General features: G+C 34.3%; 1 protein-coding gene across 1 annotated transcript; it reads left to right on the top strand.

Moving 5' to 3' along the window:
- The first annotated feature begins 4,728 nt into the window (after positions 1-4,728).
- On the top strand, positions 4,729-9,420 carry LOC110695483. The gene is made up of 2 exons (XM_021872710.1): positions 4,729-7,311; positions 8,369-9,420. Exon 1 carries the CDS (start codon positions 6,288-6,290, stop codon positions 7,185-7,187), a length of 900 nt encoding a protein of 299 aa, XP_021728402.1. The 5' UTR covers positions 4,729-6,287; the 3' UTR covers positions 7,188-7,311; positions 8,369-9,420.
- The last annotated feature ends 1,511 nt before the right edge of the window (positions 9,421-10,931 follow it).

The following is a 10,931-nucleotide window of genomic DNA, read 5'->3' as shown; positions in this document are numbered from 1 at the left end:
GCCTGAGCGGACTAACACTGATTACGTAAGTATTTATGCTTATTATTATATTAACAATGACTTATATGAATTTTTGTGTTTATAATATATTACTGTTTGATTTGCAGTGGATGGGTCGGTCTATGGAGATTCACCCAAAGAGCACTGGCTGAGTATCCTGAAATGTCGAGTGAGACTCGAACAATGACTGAGCAGCTTGTATTTGATTGGAATTAAAAAATGGAACTTTAGATTATTTTGATTAGATGTTCTGTTAGTGGTTTTAATTATGTTATGAACTTATTTTTATTTTTTGTTTTTAAATGTAATGTATAAACTGGACACTTAATTTTTTTTATATTTGATGTTTTGTTGCATATCATGTTAGATTAATAGCAAATACATTTAAAATTAATTTCATAATTCTAATTTTCTTACAAATGTTCAAAGTTAGTGAATGTACATTACAAACTACCTAACTAATGCATCCCACATGTCCCTTCTCAATTGATATGCTTGATCCCATCCATTGACACTATCCTCGTGGTGTTCCGTCCACCAACCGGCGATCGGCGGGAGTGGTGAATCAGGTACAAGGTCAAGACAGATGAAATGTGATCCACCAACTGTAGCAATCATAAACTCTCGAGTCGGTGACCGAACCCCGTTGCGTTCCCTCAGCGGTAACATTGTGATGCATGGGTAGTAGCAAGTTGGTACTAGGCCTACTCCGAGACAAATCACCCTTGCGTTGAACCACGTAGCAATAGGAAATAAATCTTGAATTGTAACCATCCAATGCCGCTCCCCGACAGCCCCACCATCCCATCGAATACGCTCTACGTTCATCCAAAGTCGCCTAAGCCCGTAAATCCGTTCGTACAAATCAGGATGACCAGCGATCTCGTTCGGTATTGTTTCCCGAGCGTCAAACCACTGATTTTGATCGCCAAAGAAGAAGTCAGCGACATAACGAAAGCCACAGTTCCCATCACCAATGACATCCTTCCAAGACGAAATGTACGGCAACATTGGGGCTGGAAGCAAGTTCAAATACCTGCATTGACTAATGTCGCTTGGATCTATAACACAAAATTAAAAGATAAATTATTAGTAAATCTACAAGTATTAAGTTTACATATTTTAATATTAAATATAGAATTTTAGTATTACCTGGTTCTGGGTCACCACCACGTTGAGTGTGTTGACGGTTCACATGCTCGAAATAGCTACGATCACGCCTGGTGTTATTTCTCTTCGGTCGACCACGAGTGTTAAGGTTGATATGTGGTTCTTCAAGGTGTGAATGATCTGGATGTAGCTCCTCTTCAATGATTCACGTTACATTTCGACGTACGGCCGGGTCACTTTCCATGACTTCATCGATTAGGGACCGAAAATGTGCAGCCTCCTCGGTCGAATCATTTACCACTTTAGGAATTTTAACACCATCACCAATAATTAACCAGTATCTTCCAGAAAGAATGAATTTGGCTGCTATACAATCCTGTCTGTGCAACTATCGAATCGTGTATCTGGCAAGCACATGGAAGACCATGGGTCACACGCATAGCACATCCACACCGTTCATGGACCTGGTAACTCAAATCCCGCATCCTTTTCGTCTCCTTATCCAGAACTTTCAAGCAATGTTGAGACACTTTGCCATTTATACGTGACAGTGGCAACTGTCTGTACATCTGACCAATTTTAGACCTTGATGCCTCCAAGTCATTACGAATTTGTATGATGCGATTACCGATATGACAATGGACTCGGGCCCATACAATATCCAAAGCACCTGCCAATGATTCTAATTAGTAAATTCTAATACAGTTACAATTAATACAATTAAAATTACGTAACAACGAGAACAACTAATAAAATAATACAACTAACCTGTGGATGATTCAAACCAAGTTTTCACTGCTGAATGTTGGCTCTCAACTCTGCAATTGGTGGTGTTACCAAAGTTAAGAACCTGGTTCGTCCAAAATTTCACAAATTTCTCCTTATGACAAAGCCATGTTCTCTGAACATACTGAATCACTTCCGGATATTTTCCCCACCTCAATTGCATGGCAGCTAGAGCACGATCATACTCCGCCTGTGTTGTTGCATTCACGATTTTGAACCATCTCCCAGCTCTAAAACTGACACCAACCGTCTTGTTTCCAAACATCTTCGTCACCTTAGCCTCCACATCTCTGTTGATGTGCCATAGACAGAGTAAATGTGACGTCCCTGGAAAGACTTCTCTCAAAGCCACACATAGCCCAAGATCATGGTCTGAAATAAATACAGATGGGTCTTTATCAAACCCAATCAACTCCCTTAATCTCTGCAACACCCACCGATAGCTAGCCGTGCACTCGTCGCGCATGAAAACATATCCAACTAGAAAATTCTGGTTTGTCGGTGTCACGCCTACTATCTCAAAAAAGGCATGTTATATCGATTGGTCTTGTAAGTAGAATCCATACCTATGACATGTGGGTATGTGCGGAGTATGTTGACCAAGATCGGGTGCACCATAAATGCATGTTGCAAAACGTTGTGATCATCGTTCGTGACCCAGTAAATGTATTTACTCTCTCTCGCCAGATGAAGAAATTGTTGAACAACTCCTCTTCCTTCGGACATCTCCATCCTGAAGTCATTTCGGCAATTGTAAATGTGTCGGATGTTTGGATGATCATCAGGAAATTGCTCGGAAATAGTGGACATGATGTTACAGGGAGCAACCTTGGACTTTGTCATGTCCCGCACAACCTGTTCTGCACCCGGACTCAATCTGCTCACTTTACGGTGACCCTCTGGGCACACAATCATTGGGTGGTTATGTGTCCCGGTGTGATCATTTTTCGCAACGATCTTCCAACTTTCGGTGCTGACATCATAATATATCTTGATGTAGAATGGACAACCATTAGCTTTGGTTTTGGTGTCCTTCCGTATCGCGTTCTCGAAATCTCTCGGCTTGCTCCTTCGTGACCGATCACATCTCAAATACCGATACGACCGACCATCTCTGGTTTTGTTATAAGACGATTTCACCAATATAAATCCCAGTTTTATGGAAACACCATTAGCCCATGTAATTGCATCGTCAAATGTAGGAAAAAACGTATCGGTGACAAAATTCCCACTATAATTCACACCGTCACCGCCTTCCTCAGATTCCATATCCTATACAAATTAAACAAAACATGGTTTATGTCAAAATAATAATAATAATAATAAAAACAATAATAATAATAATAAAACAATACTAATAATAATAATAACAATACTAATAATAATAACAACAAATACAAAACAATAACAATATTAATGATAATAAAAAATTAAACCAACAACTACAAAACAATTTATAAGACCACAACATTAATTAATAAATAATAATAATAATAATAATAATAACAACAACAAAAAAATTACATTAATTATCAAATACTAAATCACAACAATAATCACAACAACAACAAAATTACATTAATTATCAAATACTAAATCACAACAATAATCACAAGACCACGAAAAAAAAAACATAAAAAAAAAACTTAATTAACATTAAAAAAATTAAATAAACGTAATTAACATTTTTAAAAAAATTAAATATGAACAGGGGATCCGCCTGAAAATTCCGGATGTTCCATGGTACATCCGGAAATTTTAGGCGGATGTACCAAGGGACATCCGGAAATTTTAGGCGGATGTCCTAATTGCCGAAAATAAAAAAATAAAAAAAAAACTTACAGAATGATCCGACGCATTCTCCGGCGTACGTATGTTCCACTCGCCGTCCATGACCCAAGACCCGTCGGAAAATTTCACGATTTTTTAAAATATAAAATTTAGGTGGTCGAGGGGACCGATTTGGTTGCAAGGTCGTGGGGACCGATTTTGGGAGGCTCGGGACAACAATGTCGTGAAGTGAGGGGACCGTTTCATGTATTGTGTCCAAATGGGGAACAATGTCCTTTTTATAACACAAATTGCATAAAGGGCATAGTGGTCCATTCAAGTCAAAAAGGGAGCGTTACCTGGTAAAATGGGAGCGACAAATAGCAGTTGAAATAACTTTAGATTAGCAACTAGCAAATAAATTCACATCACTTCATGGAATCATATTGTATCCCACTAAATCAATTAATAATATATTAGATGAATTCAAATAAAATTATATCACCAAATTACTCAAATCATACTTATATTTATCGCATAAATTCGAGGTCTATCAACAAGCAATTAGTAGATACATAATATAATTCTACCTATAGAAATTGATTTTAGGTTATCTTCCTCCTGTTTGATTTCTTTAATTACATGTTCTCAGAAAATAATTTAGATTTTACTTTTAATTAGAACAAATTGAAATCAAACTGATATTTTAGGGTTTTGATTTGTACTACCTTCAGTAATATCGTCTTTGATTGATTTGAAATATCAATTGCTCTATTGAATTGATATCAATTTGTCGATGTTTGATCGACCATCTTCTTTGGATTTTCTTCGATCTGGGCTGGAGATTGAAGGTAGAGAGAGAAAGGGACAAAAAATTTCCAGCCTGGGGCATAGGAAGTGACGTTATGGTTTAGGCTGGGGTTGGCAGTTTTGGCACATGTGGGCTTTTGGTTCACATTAATAATTAATGTGGATCAGGTCCACACAAGAATTTTTAACATGACCTAGCCCAAAAGAAAAAAAAAAAAAAAAAAACACCGTAACCTAGCCAAAAAAAAAAAAAAAAAAAAAAAAAAAGGCTGAACGAAGGAATTGAAAGGGGAAAAACAAAACAGAGACGTAATACTCCGTAACATACTCTTCTCTCTCTTCTACAATCTCAAAGTCACGGATTTCGCCATTCGCTACACTGACACCGCGGATCCGCTGTCGCCTACCGCCGCACCGCCCCGCCCCGTCGGCCTCCGCACCTTCCAGCCACCTCCGTCCGCATAGCCGCACTCCATTCCTACAGCTTTCTTGTGTGCCCTTCGACTTAATTGATTTTTAAGTTTTTAATTTCGTATTAAACACTAATTGTTGAATTGTTGGCTTGATTTTGTTCTTAATTGAGTTTTTTATGTTATTTAATCTAGTCAATTAGTGTGTATGTTCTTTGAAATTGTTGATATGTTATTAAATTTATCAAATTAGGGAGTTAGGGTTTCTGATTTTTTTAGGAATTGATAATATTGAATTGCTGATTTTTTTTTTTTTGAAATTGATATTATGAATTGGCAATGGGCTAGTAAAATTGATGATTTCATATTTTATCTATGAAATTAAGGGGGTTAAGATTTAAGAACTTAGGGTTTCTGATTTTTGTTTTGGAATTGATTAGTTTAGATAATTGCTTTTCTGATTTTTTTGAAATTGATATAAGTAGTGGTCAATTGGATATAGTGATTAGTGATTTTGAATAATTGCCTTGAATCTGTATATGTTCAGTGCTAAGCTCACTATTAGTGTTTTAGCTATACTTAATTATCAAGTTAGTGTGTATAATTAACTTGGATTTTTGAAGCAATTGTGGTTTGCTTAATCTAATTGATAATGTAACTTAATTTTCAGAATGAAAAGAAAAAAAATGTGCGATATCACAAGTTTCTTTGGTCCGAAAAATCCCCCTCCACAAAATTCTCCTCCAAATGTTGAATGTTGAATGATTGTTTGGTTACTTATATAGAGAGAGACATGTTTTTGAATGTTGACATAAATGATATTCTAGATCAATATTAAAACATGAAAACTCGTAGAGAGTAATTGTAATTTCTTTTATTTGGTTGTAGTATGGATATTTATTACTTTTGGAATGTTATTTTTTTTAAAATAATAATTATTAGCTTTTATAATATTCTTGCATTAATTATTGATTAGTAGTCGGTGGTGACCCAGCACCCGAAAAATATCTGCCACCCTTTCCCTGATATTGATGGTAATTGTTTCTGGATGATAAATTATTGAAAGTTGTAGGAGCTAATTATTCAGATTTAAGTTAAATCAAGGAATTTACTTGAAGTATATGATGCTTTGTTTTATCTTTTTGAGCTGTATGGTTCATAGTCACTTCAATTGAATAAAAAAGTACACTTGCTTTGAATGAATCTTTGGTGTGAGTACATTATTAGATGAACAAATAATGTAGCTGTTTTATTTTCAATCTTCCTTTTCTTTCCGCGTTGAAGTCTGACTATATAGTTATTTGTGAATTCAAATACTTAATCTTTGAATTTTTTTGTTCACTTTCTTGTATTCTTTTGACCCCAATGTATTGATGATTAATAATTTATTCATTTCTTGATATGGATTTGGATCTCAAACAGTATGCTGACAAGTATTACAATGTTTCAATTGAGGAGATTCAGAAAATTAGAGTTCAGAATTATAGTAATGTGTGGTTTGATGCAACAATCAGATCTCTTCATGAGAGGAGGGAGTGGGAAAATTTTTTTGGCAGACGTGCTCTCCGCACACAACCCCTTGCTCATATATTGTCAGTAGCTTTCAAACCAAAAGATGAAAGTAGGAATAAGCCGCATGCTATGTATGGTTACATCTGTGTTGAGTATTTTGATTCGAAAAATAATGTGGTGTCTGAGTTGTATAAAAGAGAGAGGAGTGAAGCTGAGATTTTAGGAAGTGACGGGTTGTTGACATTAAAGGGTCCTGATTACTCATTTTGGCCAAATTATGCATGTATGCCATTGATAAAAAATAAAATAACTCTGAAGTTATTTGATGAGACCGGCAACATTATTGCAAGATCTTTCTTTTTGGATGAAACAAATACTGAAGATGATTATGAACAAGTTAAGTCTATGTCCATTGATTGCGAGCAAGGGTCTATTATTGTTAAGTACATTTGTATTCCATTTGGAGTTCATTGTAGAATAGAAATTAAAGTTTGTAGTAGTCAAGGTAAACAACATGATGGTTTGAATGTAAATGGAAGGATTGTTGCTCGTTATGCCAATACATATGGGAATTATTCTTCTGAAGATTGTGTTCTGTTTGAGAAGCATGACTTCCCTGTTGAGATCAACACTGCCAAACGGTTTCCACTTTCTAGATGTTGGGTGTCATTACCAGCTTATTCTTCTCTTGTTCTTCTCTTGTTGTGGTCCTTAATTTGTATGAATTTAAAACAATGTGATATATTGTTGATCAATCAGTGGAGTTGTCGGCTAAAGATGGGAGAATGACATCAAGTTCCATCTTGCTGGATGATTTAGCTATTCATGTTCATGTCGCATGGTTCTCGCATGATGTGGTTGGACAACGGATTGACTCTAAGATTGTATTCCCATCTAGCTTTGAACTCTCATGGTATGTTGCCTGTTTATCTATGCTTAAAAATTCTTATATGATCTATCTTGCTTATATGTCGATAATATCGTTATTTGCTTGGCAAATATGAAACTCAATAAAATCCATAGTGTATGTCGGTATGTTTACAATTGTCAAATGGTGCAACAATTTTACCCAATGAATGCCTACTTGTAATTGTGACTTTGTTTTGGGGCTGTGTTTTGCCTTAAATTTATCGGTGTAGGTTAGATTTTACTAGACACCTTTCCCTCTATCTAGTATTAATTTTTTTAGAATAAATGTGATTCTAAAGGCTTAGGCTGTAACATGGATTATTCTGTAATGGTGTATTGTTTTCATTTTTCTAATGCACTAAGTGCTTAGTCGATTCGGCAACTGAGCTTGAATTCGAATTAGATTAATATCGGATGTTAGTTAAGGTTGGTAGAATTCTATTGACAAGTTTATTATTAGATTTTCAATAGAGTTGTAGGGAATTAATTGGTCTTTTAGATATCTTATGGTAATAATATTTGCTTACACTTGCTAAGTTTGAATTTGGAATGCTATATTTTACATAATCTGACTACATATACTGTTGGAATGCTTTACTTTACTTTATTCTTTAACGGGGATGACTGTGAGATTTGATTTATGTTATTTAATGTGTATGAACAACAATGCTAAATGTTGGGTAATGTATTGATATCAAGTAGTATTTTTTTCTGGCTTTATATCAAGTATAAAAAAGATTCCGAGGTTAAATTTATTTGTGAGGTTCTCTAGTTATAATCAATATCCATGGACTATTATACATAACTTTTGGCTGTTAATTGATATTGGAAGGTAGATGAGCTAGTCTTGTTCATGAACTAGTGAAGTATCAAATGGGTCTTATGATTATGTTTAAATGCCAAAATATTAGACTATTTGATTGTGATTATTGAGCAAATTAAGGACTTCGAGCCATTTGGATATAAATATCATGTTCATGTGAATGTATATATTATTTAATATGTTGTTTGAATACAGAATGAATTTTTTTCCTTGGATTTTGCTTGAAAATTTTGGTCAGGAATCTTCGTGCTCATCAGAGTAAGCCATGGGCATCTCTGGTGGAAGAAGTTTTGGTTCAATTGAGGTTTTATCAAATGATGATGACAAGATTTGTTATATCTTTAACAGAGATAAAAAAAATGCCTTGATATTATCTGAAAATGAGAAATCATTACCTGTATCAGATGGTTCTAGAGTTTTTGATGATTGTAGTTTATTACAAATGAAGTTTAGCATAAAGGATACTGAAGACCGTTTAGCTATTCGAGGCTTAGTGGATTGGGCAGCTTCTGTACTTCACTTCTTTGTGGTATGAAAAGCAATTGTGTTCTCTTATTCCGGGTCAACAGGGAGGATTTGCAGCAATACACTATTCAATCTTCTCAGAAGCTGTTGGTGCAAACATTAAGGTGTTTCTAAATCCTAAAACAGGATGTGGTGATGTTTGTCCTAAGATTTGGGGTAGCCTTATTGCTCAATATAGTTGCTATGACTATACATCGCGCTTTAACAAAGACTACTACCGGATTGTGTTATTCGAGAAGATTCGGGATGATCTAATTCAAGTAAGTGATGATTCGAGAATACCACTTTCAAGATCCATGATTGTTGTTCCATCATATGCCTCTCTTATTGTCAACGTAGATATATTATTTGGCAAATCTGATGAAAACTTTTCATGTGCTACAAAAATTGAAATTGGTGAAGGTTTCAAGATTGTAGAGACAAATAGTTATCTTCTTCGTATTGAGGTCGATTGGTGTGAGATTAAATGATATTTATTGTATTATTTAGGAATTCTTTTGGTCATTAATCTTAGAGTAGAGATTTGGCTAGTGATGTTATGTTAAAGTATTACTTGGGAACTTTTTGGTCTTTGCCTTACTCTTCATAGAGTAAAGGTTTCCCAAGTGATATTATAGTATTGTTCAGTATTATCTAGGAACTCTTGTGGCGTTTGCCTTACTCTTAGCTATTATGTTCTTATATCTATACTATATAAAAAGAGAATTGATGGTTTGCTATTAAAGGGTAGTTGTACAGTACAAAGATATTGCACAATTCCATTTATCTCCTACTGAGTTTGCTGCTTCTTACTTTTTTTTTTTTTTTTTTTTTTTTGGCTTACGTTGGTGACTTTTTGTAGGTTAGAGTTTATCTACCAAACATGTCCTACTAATATAAAGTGATAAACTACATTTTTTTTGGAAGTATTCTCCTTTATATTACATGGATAGTTATTATATACTCCCTCTGTTTTTAAATACTTGCTCCATTTCTATTTTTTAAACTATTTATTTGTCCTACTTTGACTAATGTTTGTGATTTATAAATAAATAAAAATATAGTTTTGTGGGTGCTTGTTGAAATTGTCTCAATGAATAGATTATTAATTTTTAATTGTTAGAATTTATACTTATTGATAATTAAACATATAATTGATCAAAGATTAGCATCCGCATACTTGCCCAAGAGAAATGGAGCAAGTAATTAAAAACGGAGGGAGTATATAGACATCATAGGTATAACCGTATAGACTGTAGGACACCTTTATATACACTATATATTACTTCATCCGTTTTACAAAAATCTTTCTACTCCCTCCGTGTTTTTTTAAGTGATACATTTTCCATTTCCGGTCGTGTTTTTTAAGTGATACATTTCCTTTTTTGGCAAAACAATACATTAAAATATTATATCTCTCTCCTCTCATGGCCCCCACCCAAACCCACAACTACTTTTTTATTATATCTTTCCTCTCACATTCATTACTTTTCAATAAACTATTAATTCCATTATCTTTCTTTAACAATTTTTTAATACTCCACTACCCCACTTACCTCTTATTTTATTTATGTCAATTAAATTGTCTAAAACTATGTGTCGGTCAATATGTATCACTTAAAAAAACACGGAGGGAGTATTTACGTATTTCGATCGTAATTTTGTGATAACTTGGTACACATATCGATGTAAAATGTTGACCAATAATATATTTAATTATTAATAAGTATAAATTACATATTACTCATTACACTTTCCGTATTTTAATAAGTTTACACTTATCAAATGCGGCAAGTTCTAATAAGTATTACATTATTTTGGTAAAAAATTTACACTTTAATAATATATATATCTCTCTTATCATGGTCCTCCCTCAAACTCAATACTTCTTCTTTTTTTATTCATTTTTTCCCCTCACATTCGTTACTTTTCAACAAACTATTAAACCTACTATCTTTCTTGTACAATTTTTTTTACGGAAATTTCATGAAATGCTCCTGAGTAATTTTTTTATTCACCAAATACCCATCAGAATTTTCAAATTCACCAAATACACTTGAGTTTAAGAAATATGTCACGAAATGCCCTTAATGACTAACGGTGGTTAATTCCGTTAGTCATTAAGGTTAATTATGCCATGTGGCATGCTGCAATTGGTTTTCTTTTAAATAATTAATCAATTAATTTAATTAATTACTTAATTAATTAATATAAAAAAAATAATAAACCCACCCCCTCCCCTACCAAGCCAACCCCTGCCAACGGCCGTCGGCGCCGGTGGTCCCCCTCCCCCTAGC

Source organism: Chenopodium quinoa, unplaced genomic scaffold (assembly GCF_001683475.1).
Source record: "Chenopodium quinoa cultivar QQ74 unplaced genomic scaffold, ASM168347v1, whole genome shotgun sequence".
Taxonomy (NCBI): Eukaryota; Viridiplantae; Streptophyta; class Magnoliopsida; order Caryophyllales; family Amaranthaceae; genus Chenopodium; species Chenopodium quinoa.
Note: the sequence above shows the minus strand (reverse complement) of the source record. Positions and strands in the feature narration are given on the sequence as shown.